We start from the raw sequence: 21982 nt of genomic DNA on the forward strand, positions 1-21982 counted from the left end.
TGGTTTATTGCAACCAGGATACAGCAGACGCTTGAGATATCAAAATAAGCAACAGACAGTATGGGATGGGATGTAGTACTCTACCGATCTGCACCAAAATGAACATCTCGTTTTGAAACTGGCACCCTGAAGATGCTAAATGCAATTATGACTCAGCTTTTGAATGTCAAAAGCAGAATGATATCAAGATGCCGACCAGGAAAGGATAATGTGGAGAAATTAACCTGAAAATAAGCACATTCACATTGTTGGTCTGCAGAGAGTTTTATGTACATCTGCATAATAGAATGGCGGGGAAATTGACTTGAGGATCAGTATAATAAACTTGCTGCACGTGCAGTTAATATAAATCCACGTTCTGATTTTCAGAGAGAGGTAATATTTCCCATTTCAAGTTTGAAGCCATTGTTCAGCGACAACTCCACGCAAGCTTCCCAACGAAAGCAAAAACAGGAGCACAAAGCCTACGTGGACATTTTAAAAACCATACCTCCAGCAAACATGTTCCCAAAACTAAGAATTCAAACACAAGAGTTGGAAATGCAAGACTTTCCACTTACAGACTGAAGATCCAACAATTTAAACTTGTTAAGAAAATCACATGGTTTTATTGTATAATGTAGCACTGAAATATGTGAACAACAACAAAAAGAAAAAAAAAGAGGAAAAAAAAAGAAATCAATTATCTGAGTTGGCTTCAGGCTGGCTATTCTTTCATATCCTTTTTGTTTCTTTGGGTTATTAGAGAAACTTGTCAGTACAGAAACAGAACCTTTTTTTTTGTTTTGTATTATGGATTCTTCCCAAGGCATGCTGGTAAGAACATACCCTTCTTTTGTCAAATGCAGCTAATTCTAACTTCCAAACATCATGCACAAGGAACTCTTCTAGTGACACAACATAAAACTCTTCGGAAGGGTATGTCACAAATCTTGCTTGCTTGCCATGGTGTGCAGGTTTGTGTATGATATTTGGAATGTTCCATGGGTGTGATTAATATTGGTAAGGAGGAGAGGAGGAGAAAAAAAAAGGCAAGGTGCCTCAGGGATGTCATTTCAACCATAGTTGTGCAATGCTAGCCTGAACATGTCATTGGTGCAAACCCAAGCATCATTGATGTTCTTTAATAGAAATATCTGGTGGAATCCGATCACAGGATCTTCATCGGCCTGCAGAGACAAAGGAAAAACAAGAATTAAGATGCTTTTGAGCAGCGCATCCAATTCCTGTCACTGGAGTCCAAATGTTGTCATGCATATACTTCTTCCCTGACCAGCAATTCCTTTTTGTGACAGAGCTAACATATGTCATTTTGTCTCTGTGCAAGAACACAACATGCATTTTTAGTCATGATGATGCTGAATGACATGAATTAATTATTAAATACTGCTGGAAACTGAAGCGCAGTTCCTGACTGCGGCAGTAATTATTCAACGTTCCCCAATTTAGTTTTTTTGCTTCCAAAATTCTTAGCCAGGAATTTGGAACAATGGGTTCACATGACTGTGGCGTTCACTTAAAGACCATCATGATTTACTTAATGACTGCTGCCAAAAGTGTTGTAAAATCAGATCTGGTCAAGTGCATCAACTTAAAACTGCAACAACTAAAAACCAGACATCTGGTCCCAATTGCACTCATAAAGGACTAGCTGTAAGTTTACATCTGGATAATGAACTAAGTTTCACTTCCAGTTATAAAATATGAAATACTTCTTCCTGATCCTTCAGTGATGTTTTTATGACTGGCTAAGGTAGAGTAGTGTCTTCGCCTATAATCATCTTGAAAATGAACTGCATATACTCTATCAAACATAATAATTTTGGTTTTACAGTACAGCCAAGCAAAATGTTGATAACAATGGTTTTCACAGGAAATGGATCAATTTTCAATCTAGACCAGTGTTTCTCAACTTCTTTAATGTACAGAATTTCCTAACTAGCACATGGGCCGGGGAATTCTGGGAGTTGAAGTCCACACATCTTAAAATTCTCAAAGTTGAGAAACACTGATCTAGACCAGGGGTGTCAAACTGGGGACCTGCAGGCAGGATGCGTCACACGCAGGCCACGCCCACCCCAGCTCAGCCAAAGCATCAATGTGACGCACAATCTAGACCATTTGTCTAATTATGTCATCCCACAAATGACAAATGCCGTGCAACTATTTACTCCCTAATAGAATAGACATTTTGTACAATGGGCATTTCCCCAATTAGTCTGTTAAAACAAGGTTACATCGTAGCTATTATTAATGAATGTTGAGGAACATGACATTCCAAGACTTAAGGCTGTATTTGCACACTGTGCTAACTCTTATGCTGGTATGCTTTGTAAATCCAGTCACTGCATACAAACCATATTTGTGGCTTAGAAGAGTGTGAACTCACCCAATTGTGTCCTAGCCAGTTAATTAGGGTTACAACACATCAACTAGATCTAGGTGTTAAATATTTGGTAAAGGTAAGAAGGAATCATGTCTATGGGTAGCCTGTTGCCCAGCAATTAGCAGTTGGGGTAAAGCAAACTAAAATGCATTCTGGGACTGGAAACTTTGTGTTGGCTTCAGAAATTCTTCTAACTCTCCCCCTCCCTCAAAAAAAAAAAAAAATAGCCTGAGACAATCCTTACAATTGTGTGCCTAGTCATGCTATCGTCCCCTGTGCAAAACCCCACTTAGGGGTCAGTTTCAAAAAGGCATCTTGATATGTCAGAATTCCCTGCTAACACATTCATGTTGGCTGGGAACAGCTGTCCAACGTATTGGGATTAGGGAAAGTCAACATAGAACCATAGTGGAGAGATATAAGAGTGCTTCTAAAAGTTAGTCCTTCTGCAACCAAAATTTTACTATTTGTTTCTCTCAGCACCCAAAGTGGAAGAGTGCAGAGCAGTACCTGGCCATGCCGTCCCTCCCAAGAAGCACGGGGTCCTGGTGCTTCCTGAGCTTACTTATTTTCTTGCAGACATCTCAATACCCAACTAGATAACATCACCTAGCACTTATGAGGCTAGTTGAGTAATTGTTCTGACTCAGCTCCCCAAACACGACAAACCCTCTGTATTTAAATCGATGATTCCTTTATTAGGAGCGCCAGCAGCCCCGCCCAAAAGATGAATAGTTGTCTGCCACATCTATTCATCTCTGTCCCCTGCCTTTTATGCCCAGAGCTAGGGTGGAGCTTCGCTAACAGCGGTGGCTCTTCCATCCCAAGGACCGGCTCACAGATTTCCACTGCTCTCCTTTCCTCTGCCTTCTGCACATCCGTGTGTCAGGCACTAGACCCAGCTGTTCCTCCTCTTCCTCATCAGCCACCTCCAAACCTGGGGCTGTTGGCTCTCCGAGGGCTGATAAGACAGCCCAGTGTCTGCCTCTGTCTCTATCTTTGATAGTTCTGTTCCCTCTTCCCCCTCGGAGCTCCCAGGTTGCCCTGATGCTACTCCTGATTCCCACGCCTCCTCGTCTGATTCAGCTGGTGGAGGGGCCGGTGGCTGACAGGCCACAACTGTAATGAAATGTCTACAAGGAAACAACCAAGCTGAGAGCACCAAGGACTCCAGAGTTCAATCTCCAGCGAGTTACAAATATTCCCTTCTATCAATTCCCAGATCCTTCCTACTGTTCCACTTTAAAAATACCAGGCCAAACCCATTCTTTAAACCCACCTTTTCTGTGAAAACCTTTCGTTTTAACCCTTTAATTCTCCTTAACTGAGAGAAAGCAATCAACACAACTGCATTTGCCCACTCTTAATTTGTTTTGACATTCCCTCTTCCTTATCAACCGCTGTAGTTAATATACCAACTGGAAACTTCTCGCAGTTGAGACAAATGTCTGTTTACGAATGGCATGCTCACAACGGATTAAACTGTAAGCTGCCCTCCGCCCTGGGGACCCTGGTGTAAGAAACAAGTTGCACAGTTGTACCTATAGGCACGAATGCAGACAGTTTTCAGGCATGACAAGGCAAGCATTCATTGTATGCCACTCCAACGTTCCAGAGTTCTAAGCAGCGCTTGTATCCTAAAGGTGTTAAACAAGCAACCGATTGATATATATATATAAACACTACATTTAACTGTTTGGCAGCTGCTTCTGCAAAGGAAACTTCACCGCTGCTCATTTCGAGAGTCATCAACCTGAAGCAATCCACAGTGTCATACTGCAACCCTCCTCGGGTAACACACAAGCAATGTTCATGCTTTTTTTTTGCAAGATCAGGTGGGGCAGAGAAACAGGCAGAATGCTTCTTACTCAGAGAGGGGGCAGCGAAGATCAGAGCATGAGGTGGCCAGAAGGCTAAACATTGTGGAGGGCTAGCCTGAAGACTTCATTGGTGCATACCCAGGCACCTTGTAAGTTTTTCAACAAAAAGGTCTGATGGAAACCTAGAATTTGGTCATCATCTGCCTGAGCAGGACAGGAGAAAAACATTACAATCTCAAAATATCAAATGGCGGTAGCTTGGCAAAATTCTGTCAGGGATATATTTATGGCACTTGCATAGAATGTGCCAAAATGGGGTTACTAACATGGATGGGGTGGTTCTACTCTTACTTTACTTTTACTTTTATTTGGATTTCTAGACCGCCCCCTCTCCCGAAAGGATTATTAATATTACTGAATATTAAGAAGGAGTGCTCTAAAAAGAGGCATGGTGAAGGGGATAAAACACTAGGCACAACAGAGCTCAGTATGACTCATCATATTTGGAGCTACTTGCAAGCTACACTCTCATGTTAATTGTTTGTTATTAAGAGCAGATGAATCGTGTCATTGTATTCAGTTCAAGTCTTGGAAATGAGTAAAAAAAAAAAAAAAGATAAGGACCAAACGGGAAGTGACTTTCTAAGTCGGTCTCAATCGTGTGATTTTTCTGCTCAGCGACTGCCCTGTTTAGCGAGGGAATTGCCAGTCCCTACTGGTCACTAAGCAAAGGCTACTTATAAGGTTTCAAAGGCAGCACTTTTGAGTAGCACTCGAGAGCAAACTGGCAACTGGTATAACATGGCCATATCACAGCTGCACATAAGCTGCTACATTATTATATCAACACTACACTATAAGCTGCTACATTATTATATCAAGTGAATTGTAGTTACTTGTAGATTTTGGCAATTCCATGATATGGAATTCAGTATGTGCCCTCCTTACCTCCATGTTGCATTAGGCTTATTTCTTATTTCTAGTGTAATAGGCTGTGCCCCATTTTAGCTTTTTAGCTTTCCCAACAGCCTTAGTTTATTGGGAATCCTTTCAATCAATCATGATGGGATCACAGGATCTTTTTGCGCAGGACTTCATTAAGAGATTCCCATTTAGGTTCTTTAATGACAAGAGTATCAGAATTGTTTGCAAGTAGTTCTGGCCCTGCTTTCCAATTGGTTGCAATAAAAAGATTATTATCCCAAAGGTTCTTTTTCACCAGGCAATTGGATTTTCTGTTTTTTTCTCTGAAGACATTTGGCTTCTCATCAAGAAGTTCCTTCAGCTGAAGAAGCTTCTTGGTTGAGAAGCAAAATGTCTTCAAAAGAAAAGGAAAAAAACCCCAAGAAAGTCCAGTTGCCTCCTGAAAAAGAACCTTTGGGACAAGCATGACCTGGATGACTGAGAACCTCCATAGACAATTAGCAATGCAAAATGATTATTACTTTGATTCCTTCCCAGCAGCCAGCACAGGCAGACTTTGCAGCCTGTTATAACTGTGCCGTTGTATGTTATGCATAAAGGTAAAGGTTCCCCTCGCATATATATGCTAGTCGTTCCCGACTCTAGGGGGCGGTGCTCATCTCCGTTTCAAAGCCGAAGAGCCAGCGCTGTCCGAAGACGTCTCCGTGGTCATGTGGCCGGCATGATTCAACGCCGAAGGTGTACGGAAGATTGTTACCTTCCCACCAAAGGTGGTCCCTATTTTTTTACTTGTATTTTTACATGCTTTTGAATGCTTTTAAGGTTGGCAGAAGCTGGGACAAGTAACGGGAGCTCACTCCGTTATGCGGAGCTAGGGATTCAAACCGCTGAACTGCCGACCTTCTGATCTACAAGCTCAGCGTCTTAGCCCCTGAGTCACCGCGTCCCTAGATATTATGCATAAAGGAAGAGAAATAACCGCAGTGAAGAACCCTGGTGACTTAATAGTTGAAGTCTGTGCATTCGGCTTTGCTGACCTAATCAAAAGTCGATTGGCTTATATGTGACACTGTCTTGAGACATTAAGGCTAGCTTAGGCTATAGCCGTCAAAGTTCTGATGATCAAACTCAACTATCAAGCAGGCTACGAACGGATTCTTGACTAGTGCTCTGAATCAGTGTTTCTTAACCGTGGCAATTTTAAGGACTTCAATTCCCAGAATTTCCAGGCCAGCTAGCACCCGGATAAGGAAATGCTGTTCTAAATATTTTTTCTTGCAACCCAAGCCTGAAAACAGACTTACTTTAAGTTGTCCAACTACCATACTGAGTATACAGCTGTCTGGTGTAGGCTGATGATCTTGGGATGTGATGCTGTGCTGTATTTTCTGAAAAGGAAGGCTCTGAAAGAGAAGGGAGAAACACGGAAGGATTTACAGGTCACCGTCATTTAACAACCACTCATTCAGTGACTGTTCAAACTTAATGAGGGCTCCGGATGAGCTGCAGATACGAAAGGTCGTATGTTGGTTGCAGCAATCCCAGTCACAGGATCGCCACAAGCAACCTCCTTTGCTGGCTTCCTACAAGCAAAGACAATGGGAAAGCTGGCCAGAGGTCGTAAATAGTGACCACGTGATAAATGACACGTGGTGATTCCCTTAACTGTGTCAACCAGAAGTGCTGGGATTTCTATCGTTAAGTGGCGTGGTCGTGCAATGTTGAGAGTTTGCAACTGTGTCACTTAGCAATGGAAATACCAGTCCCAATTAGTACTACAATGTGGGAACTACAGATAGTCCCCGACAAACAGTTCATTTGACGAACTGTTCAAAGTTACAATGGCACTGGAAAAAAGTGACTTACGGCCTGTTTCACACTTACAATTGTTGCAGCATCCCCATGGTTACATGATCAAAATTCAGATGCTTGCCAACTGATTCATATTTATGACAATTAGTATCCCAGGTATCAACCCTGAAGCTGATCTGGACAAGGCCATCTTGGAGCTTCGGTGCTGCCACTCTGCAGCGAGGGATAGGGAAGGGGGCGGGGATTAGCAATAGCTGGGGTTGCATAGTCAAAACAAAATACTTTCTCTTGGGAACCAAGGTCGTTCTCACACCTGGCAGAAGGAGTGATGTCACCAGACCAGCGGACGCTGCTGTGATTGGGCCAGGTGACTGATTGTTTGGGGTTGAGGAAAAAATGTTTACTTTTAATTAGGTGAAAACCAAGGGCCCCCTCAGAGTTGGCTTTCACCAGATCTGTGCCAATATGGTATTTCCAATAAAGCTATTCTTTGAGGAATCCACCTGCCTCAGAGTTTTTGCTTGCAATGGATCTATTACTAGGAACCCTGAGCGGGAGGCGGGCATCCCAACACCAGCAGCGTGGCAAGAGGTAAGATCTTTTTTCTTTCGTGAGCTTCTGTTTTGTCGTTTTCAGGGAAACAGAAGCTCATGAAAGAAATGCCATGGAGATCTGACCTGAGGCGATGGTGCGCGTGCCAGCCGAGAGGGCTCTCCGTGCCACCTCTGGCCCACGTGGCATAGGTTCACCATCACGGCCCTAAGTGATAACAGCATGCCATGAAAAAATGGAGCTTACTTACAGAGAACAGATTTTGGTGAAAAGGTTAAGATTACTCTATCCAGGAGATAAAGATGAATTGAGCCAAGAACAGGAAACTCGTGGCCTGCATGCAGCTCCCCACCCAAAGAAATCTGAAAGCTAACTTCCAAGGTGACATTTATTTCATTGTACAGGTGAGGCAATTTCTAGAATTTGGGGAGGGGGATATCTTAGGCTGAACATCAGAACCACAACTTATCAGAAACTTACTGAGAGTTTTTCAACAATAGCTACTTTGCCCTGAAATTGTAGTCCTTCCCATGTAAGGCATGAGGCATCTATCTGAAACAATAAAACAATAATCTGCTTAGAAACATTTTATTTTTGCACGCTAGAAATAGTAACATACTTGTTAAAAACAAGTTAGTAATTTCCCAGAGCTCCTCACAGAGTCAAAAGTGATTCAAGACAACCTTTATATATTAGATAAATATAGGCAATATATTAGTGACAAATATTGAATGTAATAATGCTTCTTGAGATTACATGAATTGTAAGATAAAGATAAAGGTTCCCCTCGGACATATGTGCTAGTCGTTCTCGACACTAGGGGGTGATGCTCATCTCTGTTTCAAAGCCGAGAGTCAGCGCTGTTGGCTCAGTACATCTCCGTGGTCATGTGGCCGGAATGACTAAATGCCGAAGGCGCACAGACTACTATTACCTTCCCACCAAAGGTGGTCCCTATTTTTCTACTTGCATTTTTACATGCTTTCGAACTGCAAGATTGGCAGAAGCTGGGACAAGTAACGGCAGCTCACTTCGTTACGCGGTACCAGGGATTCGAACTGCCGACCTTTCTGATCGACAAGCTCAGTGTCTTAGCCATTGAGCCGCCACGTCCCTTAAATTAACTGTAAGGTACTGCTAAACAGCATTATGAGAGCGCCAGCATTATTGACTTCAAAGGAAGGTGGAGGTCAATGATAAAACATCCCACAATAAAAGCATCTGTTTCAGAGTTACTTACATATATTGATCCTAACTGAGTCCGGTCTGTATCAAATAACTGATAGTAATGCTGTACAAAGCTGGAACCAATCTGTTCCCAAATAGGCTTGTCTCCCATTCTGAATTCTCAGTGCAGCCAGCAACTGGAAAGTAGAAGAAAAACACAGGATATTTGACCTTCTTATGCACAGGTTGATGAAACCACCAACTTCTTGTACAGCTGTTGTTAACAGCAGACAAATTTCACGCGGGAGAACATAATGAAAAGAAGCAAATGTTGTTATTATCAACATCAATCTACAAAACGTGACAAAACGTAGAATGCTGTTTACAGTTCTAGTCACGCCATCTGAAAAAAAGGAAGGAAAAAAAATCAAACAGCTGGAAAGAATGTGACTGTACAAAAAAGCCGCCAGGTTTCGATCCTAATCCCTTCACCACTACACCGAAGTCGCTGTTTCCAGTCAGCACAAACGAAATACGGAATGGCATTCAATTGGATGAAAATGCTTTCGTCGAATTGATGGGTCAATTACTTTTAAAGCAGGTGTGTTTAATAGACAGTGGCCCTCGACTTAACAGTTCGTTTCGAAGTTACAATGGCATGGAAAAAGGGGACGTATGACCATTGTTCGCACTTACGACAGTTGCCCCATGCCCGGGTGTGTGTGTGTGTGTGTCATGTGATTTACACTTGGATGCTTGACAACTGATTCACAGGTATGACAATTGCAGTGCCCCGGGGTCACGTGATCCCTTCTGACACACAAAGTCAACGGGAAAGCCAGATTCACTTAACGACCACGTTACTAATTTAACAACTGCAGTGATTCACTTAACAAACGTGGCAAGAAATGTCGTACAATGTGGCAGAACTCACACACCCAAAATTCTCACAGCAACGTAAAGTTTGGGCTCAGCTGTGATAATAAATTGAGGACTAATGTCAATGACAAAAAACCAGGCTCAACTACAATTCGTTTCAAAAATAGTACACTGTACCTCCTTGTGAAACACAACAAAGCTATCCAATCCAAGTTATAAGCTGAGCACTAAAGTTGAAGTGCTCAGCACTAAAGTTGAAGTGCACACCGGCCAGGTCCTCTTCGGGTTTCCGGCACTCCGATGCATGCATGTTCTGGTTTGGGCCCCTGGTGCTGAAAAGGTTCCCCATCACTGCCCTAAGAGATCCTCAAAAAGTTCCTGTCATTAGCACAGAGGAACAGCTGCCTCTTGTTTCCTCAAAGGGACAGCCATGTTTTTATTTAAAAAAAAAAGATTAAGGGGTCAATTATTCTTCACAAGGACTCAGGGAGTATTTAGATAGCTCTAACGGTGACAAACGTTTGCAGCAGAAAAGAACAAGGTAAAAGAATTGATGAGCGTTCAGAAAAAGATGGCTTAATCTGTCCAGCGTTTTTGCAACAGTACACACAGCTTGACTTGCACATTCATTTTAATCTGGGATTAATGTGACCATGGAAACGTGGTCAGACCGTCAAGAAAGGTTGACAGATTCTGGATAGTTGGCTGTCCTTTAAAATGCTGGGCAGCCGACATAAAACATCAGTGAGCTTCTACTGAAACACTGATATTTTGAATGAAATGTAATATTACTTGGGTTTAAAAACTTTAGAAAGAGTCGAAAAGAAAGCAAAACCCATCTGCAAGGCTGACCAAACCTTTTGAGGATGCGGAAAAGTATGTAAATGGAAAGAAAGGTTCTATCTTATAAAAAGCAAAAGTCCATGCCAATCCCTCTACATTTTTTTTGACAAAAGGAAGCTGGTGATAAAAGTGGAAAATTGCACATCTCTTCCGAGCGATTACGCTTTATGCTAGAATGGTTTCCTGCTAAATCTAAAAATTCTAATAAAAGTATATAGTGTATATAGTGATTCAAAATCATGATGCGTCTTGTACTCCCGGTGCGTCTAATAGTCCAAAATACAGTATACAAGTATATATAATTGCAATACATCCATCAATTTTCTATTCTCGTGGAGGAATGCCAAATACTTTAAAGACATCTTAGGTAATTTTTAGGTAATATAGGTAATTTTTCATAATCCACTTACTTGATAACGTAGATTTAAGTTACTTTTCAATTGATTTTGATTCTAACCTTTTTATTGTTTGCTGGAAGCCTTTCTGGTCAAGAAATATTAATTCTAAATACAGGTGGTCCTCAACTTACGACCACAATTGAGCCCAAAATTCATGTTGTTAAGTGAGTCTGCCCCATTTTACGACTTTTCTCGCCTCATTTTTTTAAGTGAATCACTGCAGTTCTTAAATTAGTGAGATGGTTGTTAAGTGAACCTGGTTTCCTCATTGACTTTGCTTGTCAGAAGGTCACAAAAGGGGATCATGTGGCTCCGGGAACACTGCAAACGTCATAAATGTGAGTCAGTTGCCAAGCATCTGAATATAAATCCCATAACCATGGGGATTCTGAGGTCGTAAGTTTGAAAAATGGTTATAAGTTACTTTTTTCAGTGCCGTTGTAACTTGGAACAGTCACTAAATGAGCTGTTGTAAGTCGAGCACTACTTGTAAATATTAAATATATGTAATTGCTAAAGTTCTTTAGTTTTAGCTTTTCAATGACAATTTGCCAGCCTCTAAAGACAAGCAAAGCTGGCTGAGGAATTCTGGGAGTTGAAGTCCACAAGTCTTAAAGTTGCCAAGGTTGGAGACCCCTGGGCTAGGTGGCTTTGGGTCAGTCCCTCTCTCAGCCCAACCCACGTCTCAGAAAGTTGTTGTTGGGGGGAAAATAGTAGGAAGGAGGAGTTTTATGTACTGTATTTTTCAGAGTATAAGACACACCGGAGTATAAGACCCACCAAGGGTTCGAAGAGGCAATTTAAAAAAAAAAAGTTTTTGCACTCTGCAAGCCTCCCAAAAACGGCCCGTTTTTTGCCCATTTCTGTCCTCCCCATCCCCCAGGAGCTCTCTGAAAGCCTTCTAAAAGCTATGCACGGCCATTTTTGCAAAGTGGACAGGATTCCGGGAGACAAAAGATGCTGCATTCAGTGTATAAGACGTACCCAGATTTTCAGCCTCTGCATGCTCCAGTTTCCACCTGTTCTGGGCGGCAGGGATCGGAATGGGCGGAAAATGGGGTGCACGGAGGCGGAAAACCAGGCACACAGAGGCCAAAAATGGGATGCGGAGGCTGAAAAAGGGGCAAACGGAGGCAGCAATAGCAATCCCTGCAGCCTGAAACCGATAATCAGCTGCTTGTGCCAATCAAGCTGTGCGGAAACTGATACAGGCTGTTTGCTATTTGCTGCAAGGAGGCAAATTGCTGGGAGGCAGAGGCCAAGGAATGGGGGCAGGCGGAGGGCTACATTAGATGTTTAAGATGCACCCAAAATTTCATCACCTTTTTTTTGGGGGGGATGTGAGTCTTATACTCTGAAAAATACGGTATATTATTTTGTATTTTCTTGTAAAAGTAGAGAAGCATAGTTATGTTTTTGTTCAGACTTTATTAACCTGGTGCTATCTGACAACTGCTGAGATACTCATCCAGCCAAATAACTATACTTACAGAGAACTTAAGAGTTATAACTAATCCATTCAAAAGGCATCGGATTGCAAAGGTCTATACAGGTAGTCCTCTACTTACAACAGGTCGCTTAGTTACAAAAAGTTAACTTATGATCATTTTTCACACTTCATGGCAGCATGTGATTTACATTCAGATGCTTGACTCACATTTATCACAGTTGAAGTGTCGGAGGGGGGGTGTCACGTGATCCCCTTTGCAACCTTCTGACAAAGTCAATGGGGAAGCCAGATTCACTTAACAACAGTGACAAGAAAAGTCGTAAAATGGGGGGAAAGCTCACTTAACAACATTTCTCACTTAGCAACATAAATTTTAGGCTTAATTGTGGTCATAAATTGAGGACTACTTGTATCAACCGCCAAACTGTTTTGCATGTGACGCTTCTGATCATCTAACAGATTTATAGATACTTAGATTTTCTTATGCTCTATATCCCACACAGAAGGAAGCTGCACATATTTTACTTGTCCCTCCCTGCTTGAATCTCTTTGGCACTTTTTCTCAAAGCTTAGGATTCATGAAAAATGGATGATTCTAAGTGGCCCATGAAAAGATTCATTTCATATCCTAATTCATCCTAATTCATTTCATCCTAATTCATTTATGCCAACAACATATTTCCACAAAGTTTAGTACAGTATAACTTTATAACTTTGATGCAGGTTTTTTTTTGGCATCTTAGCTATTCTCTCTCACTGTTCAGTCATTGGTAAGTTGAAATCCCTTTATAGATACTCAAGCACTCCGTTATTTCTCATTGGGAACATTTTTTATGAACGCACTAGTCATTTGTAATTTATTTTTTACCCAAAATTGAGAATCTTAACAAACTTTACATAAGATGTAGCCTGATATACAAAGTTTCTCAAACTTGGCAACTTTGAAACGATGTGGACTTCAACTCCCAGAATGTCCCATGCTGCTTGGGCAATTCTGGGAGTTGAAGTCCAGACACCTTAAAAGTTGCCAATTTTGAAAAACACAGATACACTCACTCTCTGTGTCATATAACAGATAAAGTAAAGGTAAAGGTAACCCTCGCACATATGTGCTAGTCATTTCCGACTCTAGTGGGCAGTTACTTATATCCGTTTCAAACCCGAACAGCCAGCGCTGTCCGAAGACGTCCCTGTTTTCATGTGGCCAGCATGAGTCAACGCCGAAGGCGCACGGAACACTGTTACCTTCCCACCAAAGGTGATTCCTATTTTTCTACTTGCATTTTTACATGCTTTCGAACTGCTAGGTTGGCAGAAGCTAGGATAAGTAACGGGAGCTCACTCCATTACACGGCGCTAGGGGTTCGAACCGCTGACCTTTCTGATTAACAAGCTCAGGGTCTTAGCCAAGTGTCCCCATATAATACAGGTGGGTAGATGTATAATTCTGTATTTATTGATTTAGCCATATTTATGTAGCGTATATTGGAAGTGGCCAGAGCTATATGCAACCAAAGTTCACTTTAATGCATACCGATCAGTGTATCATTCAAAGTGGCAATAAAGTTGGTCAAAAGTCTAACTTGAAAAAAAAACCGGGGGAAAACCACACACACAGACAAGGTCTAAAAAAAGTGGGAATCGCTTTGCGGAGAAGTAATCGCTTGGCTGATCCTCCGAGATCCACCGCACGCGGCACCCGCACACACCACGTGCACAACTTAACCCCAGCCCTTCCCTTAAAAAGGCAGTAATTCTTATTCATATCTTTTTTGTTTTGTTTGGAAAGGAACGGGCCGAGGAACTGCAGGGTGCGGCTTTCCCCTCCGTCCCATCGCTTCATCCCGAATTCTCAAAAGCAGCCAAATAAAAAGAGAGGGAATTGGGAGAAAAAAGGGACATTTCCACCCAAAGCAGAGGAACTTTCAAATCGCGCGCCTGGGAGGAAACCCCCCTCCCCCCCAAAAAAGCACGTGGCCTCCCGCGAACACGGGAGAGGAGGGAGGCGCGAACTTGCTCGTTCACACGTGCGTTTCCCGAACACGCGGGGAAGGGAGGGGTGGGGGCTCCGGGTTTGAAGCGGGGCGGGCGGGGCAAGGAGGAGAGTCGCCCCCTCCCCTTCCTCCCCCCGCCGCTGTCTTCCTTGAGGCGGGGAGGGGCTTAAAAGGGCTGCGGAGCCCCCGACACGCCCTTCCCCGGCCCTTCCCCTACCCTGAGGGGGCAGCGCCCAAGCGCAGGCCCCACGGCCTCTCAGCCTCTGCAAAGCGGGTCTCCCTCCGCCGCTGGGCCTTTTCCTTGCCCCGCGCCTCAGGCGTCCCGCTGACTTACCAGGCTGATGGCGATGGCGGCGGCGGCGGCGAGCGCAGCCCGAAGCCCCCGAGCGCAGCCTCACTGTGTGTGGGTCTCTCGCTCCCTCTCTCGCCGCTTCGCCCGCCGGGCACCGCCTCTTCCGGCCACGCCCCCTCCCCTCGTTCCCCCACTTCTCTCTCTCTCTCTCTCTCTCTCTCTCTCTCTCTCTCTCTCTCTCTCTCTCTCTCTGGCGGGCGCGCGGATCCATTCGCAGGGCCTGCTGGGAAGGCGAGTCTCTTCCCTCGCCCTCGCCGTTCCGTTTTCCGACGACGAAACGCGCGCACTACAGCTCCCGGCAAGCCCTGCGCGAGGAGGCGCCCGACCCGAAGGGGAGCTTCGGTGCCAAAGGGCGAAGGAGGGGTGGGAGGGAGCGCGGGTGATGGTGCATTGACGGCCAGTTAGACAGGACCACAAGAGGCACCAGATTCTGGACCAGCTTTGTTCCATCTATGCCAGAGGGAAGAGAAGGACCAGGGGAGACATGTTCCAATATTTGAGGGGCTGCCACAGAGAGGAGGAGGGTCAAGCTGTTTTCCAAAGCACCTGAAGGCCGGACAAGGAATAATGGATGGAAACTGACCAAGGAGAGATTCAACCTAAAAATAAGGAGGGATTTTCCGACAGAACAATCCACCCATGGAATAGAAGTTGCCTTCAGAAGTTGCGGGAGCTTCCTCACTGGCGGCTTTCAAGAAGAGATTAGACTGCCATCAGTCAGAAATGGTGTAGGGTATTCTTGGGCAGGGGGTTGGACTACATGATCTACAAGGTCCCTTCCAACTCTGTTAATCTGTCTGCAAATTTGGCAACTTTAAGACTTGTGGACTTCAACTCCCAGAATTCTCCAGCGGCTGGAGAATTCTGGGAGTTGAAGTCCACAAGTCTTAAAAGTTGCCAAGTTTGGGGACCCCTGATCTATGCCATCCATCTGGTAAACTTGCAAGATTTGTTTTTCTCGCCATGTACATATATACCTCCGAACTAGACTGTTGTTTCTCTGTGATGGGTATATATGTATAATTTTGTATTCATTTATTTATTTTGTCATGTTTATATAGTGTATATTGGAGATGGGTGGCCTTCCTTTGAGAGCTGTATGCAATGAAATTCATTTTAATGTACACCAATTACTGTACCTTTAAAGTGACAATAAAGTTATTCTAAGGTGTAGGGATGTGTTGGCTCAGTGGCTAAGATGCTGAGTTTGTCGATCAGAAAGATTGGCAGTTCAGCAGTTTGAATCCCTAGCGCTGTGTAAGAGTGACCTCCTGTTACTTGTCCCACCTTCTGCCAACCTAGCAGTTCGAAAGCACGTAAAAAAATGCAAGTAGAAAAATAGGGACCACTTTGGTGGGAAGGTAACAGCATTCCATGTGCCTTCGGTGTTTAGTTATGCCGGCCACATGACCACGGAGGCATCTTTGAACAGCGCTGGTTCTTCAGCTTTGAAATGGAGATGAGCACCGCCCCCTAGAGTCAGGAAAGATTAGCACATATGCGCGAGGGGGATCTTTACCCTTTTAAGGTAGTAGAAAGTATCTGGGGCAAAGAACATTTGCTGCCTAGGATTGCAAAAATAACATGCAAGCCATTTGCTTAACTGAATCCCCCAATTTACGGGTAGCCCTTGACTTATGACCCCAATTGGGCCCCAAATTTCTGTAGGTGAGTGAGATTATCTTGTCACACAGATTCACCAATCTTCAACCACTTTTTGATTAGTAGGCTTTGCAAAGCTGAAAAATTATAATTGAGAAATGCAAGATCTGTAAAACGAGTAAATACAGAATGCGAACAATCTACACCATGGGTATCTTTATAGAACCATCCTACTGAAGCTTCAGAAAATCACAGTACAGTAGACACTTTTGTAGTCTTCAGAACTTTTCATCCGTTAGAATCTGAACCTTAGTCAGCCTGTTGTGCTCAAGCTACATTAGTACTTCATCTCTTAGAATTCTCTAAATGCTCTTTGCCATGCTGGGCAAAGAATTCTAGCGACTGTAATTCTAATATATCACGAAGATGAGCATGCCGGATGATGCAAAAAATAATAATAATAGGAAAAGGCTGATGTTGAAACACGGCAATTGCATGAGTTAGTTTTTAGAAGGAATGTGGGAAGAAGTAGTACAAAGCAGAAATAATACACTCTTATGTATGATCATATGTCTCTTAGATTGCTGAATCAAACGAGTTGATCCTCTACTTTTTAAATATAAAAATAAAATTCTTCATGTTACCCAAATACATATCTATTTGCAGGTGAAATGCGTTACTTTTTTCATTTACATTAAAGGGAGGAAAAACTAAACAGCTTTAAATCACAACTGTATTCACCGAACTAGTCAAAACAAACTACATCGTGCCTTAAAAGACAAAGAGTTTTCCATAATTTTGATTCAGCAATTGCATTTTCTAAAACATGATTTGTGCCTTAATATATTGTTTGAATGCAGACTTTATATATTTAACTGGCAGGCAACTTACTATGGGTAAAAAACATGGACAGTAACTTTACTGTTGTAAAGTCAACTTAAAATTAAAACAAACACGTTATACTGGCTTACTTATCTATGCATGAGATTGTCATGGAAAAGAAACTGGGATAACATTTTCTAGGCTCTCTGGACAAACTCTACACGACAACGTAACAAAACAAAATAGATTTTATTCAAATTAAGCATATTTGTTAGCACCTCAGGATAACCAGGAAAATAGAACAGTCCAACATAGATAACCAGTTCAGCAGTCCAATAGACTGAACATGTTTTAGTGCATAATGATGGTAGAAAAGTACCACATTGGTCACAACACACACCTTCAAAACACTCTCAGCCAGCTAGAATGCACAGGCATTTATTTACAGAGAGAGAGAAAACCAATGTTATTGCCCAAGATCCTAAAAGATGAATATGAGCAAAACATAAAGGGGTGTGCCCAAGCCTGACCTAAATGCGACACTCAATAGCAAAGATATTCTGTATAAGAAATATAGGGCAGCACTGAAATCTGCTAAATTTGGAGTTAAATCCAAAATAATAGCACAAAATGGACATTGTTCTTGGAACCTCTACTCAAAAGGACTGGATAAGAGCTGTCACTGACTACAGCTGAGAGTTCGTACAACCCATTGAATGTAAATCCTAATTTCTACTGTCATATCGTATACAGTCATTTACACCAACTGCAGAAGAACAAAAGAACTGGGTGATTCTTATGACATATAATATAGGGGGAAAGAATAATCACGTTGAACATATACTTTCATCATAGTATGTTTTCAAGCTTTAAAAATTAACTTTAATTGTGGATGGGTACAACATATATAACCAATATATACGACTGGTTCCTATTCATATTGATGCTGGGGAAAAAATACTATAACCAAATTTAAAAAAAAATTGGACAGCTGGCCATTCTGTTCCTCATCAATGTCATCAAGTCACAGCAGCTCCGACAAAAGAAACATTTAAGCCTGGAAACACAAAAGTCAATGTGCTTATTAATAAGATGACGCAAAAAAGTGACCACTTAGGAAAAAAACACCCCCACCCTATGTTTTAATGTTTCCTTCCTTTTAATTTAAACAAAAATTTGATATCTTCTAAAGAGCTGAGAAAACAATGTTATGGTACGTATTTGAAATATATTCCAGAGTGGCACTACGTATCTACCGTAGGTGGATGGATGCAAAAAAAAAAAAAATCAACATTTCATGACAAAAATTAAGTCCTTCCTCCTCACACATCTTTTAAGACAAATGGCAACAGTTTTACAGAGATATAAGCTAACCACTGACTTCCCCAAATAAAGTTGTATCAGTCTACAACCAAACCACTAGTGGGCTACACGATGTGATTAGAGACTATAAGAGTTGTCATTTTAATTCATCTGGAGAATGTCGTAGTGAAAAAAACTGCTTAGGACTTGAACTCTGCACCCATTCCTCTCAAGTTCAGTTTCCAATGTATGTGCATGTCATATTTTTTTTCAAGACTTAAGGAAATATAGTGGATTCAGAAGTAAAGTATGTGTAATTGTGGGAGGTTAACCCCATTGCTCTTATGCTACAGTGACTATAACCCGGAAAAACATAAAGGAAGGCTACTGTTCTCACAGATTTTCCAAGGGAAAAAAAATACATTTGTTGAAAACTGAAACAAGCAATGTTTAAATGCCCAGGTCATGGATTCATGAAATGTCAGGAAAGCCGCAATAACTTTGTCAGCTGAAAGAGGAATAGAAGCAAAACAGTAACTCCCAACGGCAATATGGAGATAACAAACATCCTCCTGATATCCTCTTTTAAATATTAAGTATTCGTTTTGACAATAAAAATGGCACACTCTGCATCAAAAGGTTCTGGGGGGCAGGGGGAGAAGAAATGCCTACAACTCCCTCTCATAAAAAGGAAAGATAAATGCACTGATGGCTGTGATTTTTTTAACATGACATTTCCCACAGAATAATCCTGGTACAACGCTGTGACAGTGTGCCTTGGCCATCTTCTTTTCCTCCAGTATGAACGATTACAACCCAGGTGTGCCTGTCTAGAAAGTAACTGATTCTTTCCTCAAAATTAGCTTTGTACAACATTTGACTACAGGTGTTAGATGCTTAACAGTCTAGCTTCACGAGGGCAATGCTAAAAAGGGACTCGTTCCAACCGAGTCAGCATCATCCAGAGTACCGCAGCAGCTACACCGACTTGCCACTATGCTCAGGACAGTATTTAATGAGAGGAGTAGAAGCCAGTGACCAGAATCCCAGACCATCTTTTGCAGATGTATCGCAGCAAGTCTCTCGGTGGGATAAATGTTAAGGACACATGTTGAGGTCCCGTGAATTAAATCCGGGCCAGCTCGCACAAAGAAGCCTGGGCTTCGGAAGCAGAGAACCAGTGGCTCAAAACTGGTCACTTCCCCCGTGGCAGGGCAGAGCTGCCTAACCGGGGCAAAAAATGTCATCCGCCTGGAGCACCATTTGTCTTAGCAACTGCTTTCCCCCTCTGCAAGTCTTTTTGATGCAAGATCCCTCCTCACCTCCCCGTCAAGATCACCCCGCCATCCAGGCATATTCGGGACCCGGCAGGCTGTGGCGCCTCAGAGGCCGTGGCGCTTGCGTGCCCCCCCAGCCATGCTGGCGGCATGCAGCAAGCGGTCCTTCTCCCTGATCTCCTCCCGCAACTGGGATTCGGCCAGGCGGAGTCGCCGGATGCTGCCCTTCATCTCCTTCATCTTGACTTCCAGCAGGGCGATGATGTCCCGTTGCTCGTTCAGCTTGCGCAGCAGCTCCTCCGACGTGGTGCCCGAGGACAGCGAATAGGAATGGTCAGGGGGACCGTCCACCAGCGGAATGTTGTCGGCCAGGAAAGCCAGGTGGACCGGGGTCGCCACGATGGCCCCGGGACCCCCCAGTTCCACCTGCACCGTCAGGTCCATAGGCTTGACATCCTCTCCAGGGAGACCGCCAGGGCCCCCAGGGCCACCTCCTCCTTCTCCGGCTGCCCTGATGAGGCCCTGGCCAGGCTGGCCAGACGCCCCCTCTTGCAAAGTCAGCAGCACCGCGGCTTGGGCTGCGGCGGCGGCTTGAGCAGCGACTTGGGCGGCCGCCTGGGCAGCGGCTTGGGCGGCGGCGGGGTTGTGCCGGGGTCTCCTGGCCCCGCGGGCCCCTTTGCGCTCGTTGACCCCCCGCAAGGGGAAGATGGTGGGGACGCGCACCAGGTAGGACTTGCGCCCGCCGGGGAAGTGCTCGGAGCAGACGCGGTGGCCCGTGGTGGGCTGGAAAGTACTGAAGCAGCCGCTGACGCCCGCGCGGGAGACGTTCTTCAGCCAGAGGCGGCGCAGCTCGGCGTCCTTCGGGAAGGTGTAGAAGTGGAGCGCCTTGTCCCGGTGCGAGTTGTTGTAGCAGCCTGGCACGCAGCACGTGAACCCGGGCATGGTCTGCGCGGTGTGCCTGCCTCCTCCGCCTCCTCCTCCTCCTTCCCCCGGCGGGCCCGAGGCGGCGGGACTACAGATCCCACAAGGCCTCCCGATTGCGAGTCCAAGAAGGCGGCGGCTGCAGCCTCCTTCTCCCGCGCCGACGCCACAGCAGCCTTGCCCTCCCCGAGAGCGCCACAGGAAACGGAACTACCCGCCCCACAAAGCACCGCGGCGGCGACGCCACGCCGGAACTCTCTTTCCCGCCGGGCCCTGCGAGCTGCGAAGCCCAGGCTTGGAAAGCGCGGGTCTCCTCAGTCTGGATTGGGGGGGGGGGGGGTAGAGAGGGAGGAGGAGCCTGGGCCGGAGGGAAGATGGAACTACGCCTCCCAGCCGCCATCATGAGATGCCGCCTTCCCACAATCCCTCGGCTTTCATTGTGTCTTTTAATAAAGCTGCTGTTCATAAGTCTGCCTGTTATTATTTTCATCTGCTCTTCTTCCTCATCCCCCCCCCTTTTGTCGGAATGGCGGTTTATTACTCTCATTTGGTGCTTTACAGTATAATACCTCAGCGAGGCTCGTCTAGGAAAAGCGCGGGAACTGCCCACGAACGGCCTATGAATTGTGGAAACAAAACAGAGGAAAAAGAAACTACGCTTCCCACAGTGCAACGGGCTCTCGGGTTCCAGCGTCTTCCATAGACGCTCGATTTGCCTCTTACGGCAATGGAACTCAGTTGCCCGGGCAGCGGCGTTCGTTTTGCTTGTTGCCATGGCAACCGTTTTTTTAGGCGCCGCAGCAGCATCTCTAAACCTTGGTACCTCGAGGACCAGTTGGTCGGCCTAGCGGGATTCTCCCCACCTGCAGCCCACCCCACTTCCGAAGAATAAAACGAATGCCAAGCAGATTGTTTTAAATAAAAGACAATGTTGCTGCTGACATGTGTTGGTCTCTCATATTGCTACATCACTTAGAAACAATATCTGAGCTTCATTTTCCTGGATTTCTCAAGTTCTAAATGAGAACAAAAAATTTCTTTTATAAATATAACATCACTAGAAAGTAGCAGGGGTATCTTTCTTCTCCAATGAAATGTCCCAGAGGTGCTTTTTCCAAAAGGCAATTGGACACTCTTGAGGTTCTTTTTCTTTGAAAACATTTCGCTTCTCATCCAAGAAGCTTCTTCAGTTCAAAGCAAACTGAAGGCATAGCATGACATGATTTTTCTAATATTTTAATATTGCGAGGACAGCTCTGCCAAGAAAAAAAAGTTAATTTGCTTTTACTGCTTTTTGTAATATTTAGTTTAATAACTTCATCAGATCTTCTCAGCATCATTACTATTCAATGTCTATAGAATCCTGGTGAGTTTTGTGTTTGTTTCTTTGAGCCAGTGTTGACTTCTGGAGATTGCCTAGATAGATCTCTGCAGTTTTTTTGACAAAATTTTGGAATAGTTTGCCATTGCCTGTTTCCTAA

General features: G+C 44.0%; 2 protein-coding genes across 2 annotated transcripts; both read right to left on the reverse strand.

Moving 5' to 3' along the window:
• Nucleotides 1–585: 585 nt before the first annotated feature.
• Nucleotides 586–14703, reverse strand: NUTF2 (nuclear transport factor 2). The gene is made up of 5 exons (XM_081963453.1): nt 14560–14703; nt 8735–8858; nt 7975–8046; nt 6435–6533; nt 586–1169 (listed from the first exon to the last, which is right to left on the reverse strand). Exons 2-5 carry the CDS (start codon nt 8831–8833, stop codon nt 1056–1058), a joined length of 384 nt encoding a protein of 127 aa, XP_081819579.1. The 5' UTR covers nt 8834–8858; nt 14560–14703; the 3' UTR covers nt 586–1055.
• Nucleotides 14704–17231: 2528 nt separating this feature from the next.
• THAP11 (THAP domain containing 11) lies at nt 17232–20712 on the reverse strand. The gene has a single exon (XM_081963551.1). It carries the CDS (start codon nt 20520–20522, stop codon nt 19686–19688), a length of 837 nt encoding a protein of 278 aa, XP_081819677.1. The 5' UTR covers nt 20523–20712; the 3' UTR covers nt 17232–19685.
• Between the last annotated feature and the right edge of the window lie 1270 nt (nt 20713–21982).

This window comes from Natrix helvetica, assembly GCF_964273705.1.
Source record: "Natrix helvetica genome assembly, chromosome: 10".
Lineage (NCBI taxonomy): Eukaryota > Metazoa > Chordata > Lepidosauria > Squamata > Natricidae > Natrix > Natrix helvetica.

Bases quoted from the DNA above. Each gene is read 5' to 3' on its own strand.
- NUTF2 (XM_081963453.1), bottom strand. From the start codon at position 8,833: ATGGGAGACAAGCCTATTTGGGAACAGATTGGTTCCAGCTTTGTACAG. The intron at 6,534-7,974 runs GTAAGTTTCTGA...CTTCTCTTTCAG, and splicing joins CTATTGTTGAAAAACTCTCA to AGCCTTCCTTTTCAGAAAAT. The intron at 1,170-6,434 runs GTAAGTCTGTTT...TTGTCTCTGCAG, and splicing joins TGGTAGTTGGACAACTTAAA to GCCGATGAAGATCCTGTGAT.
- THAP11 (XM_081963551.1), bottom strand. From the start codon at position 20,522: ATGCCCGGGTTCACGTGCTGCGTGCCAGGCTGCTACAACAACTCGCAC.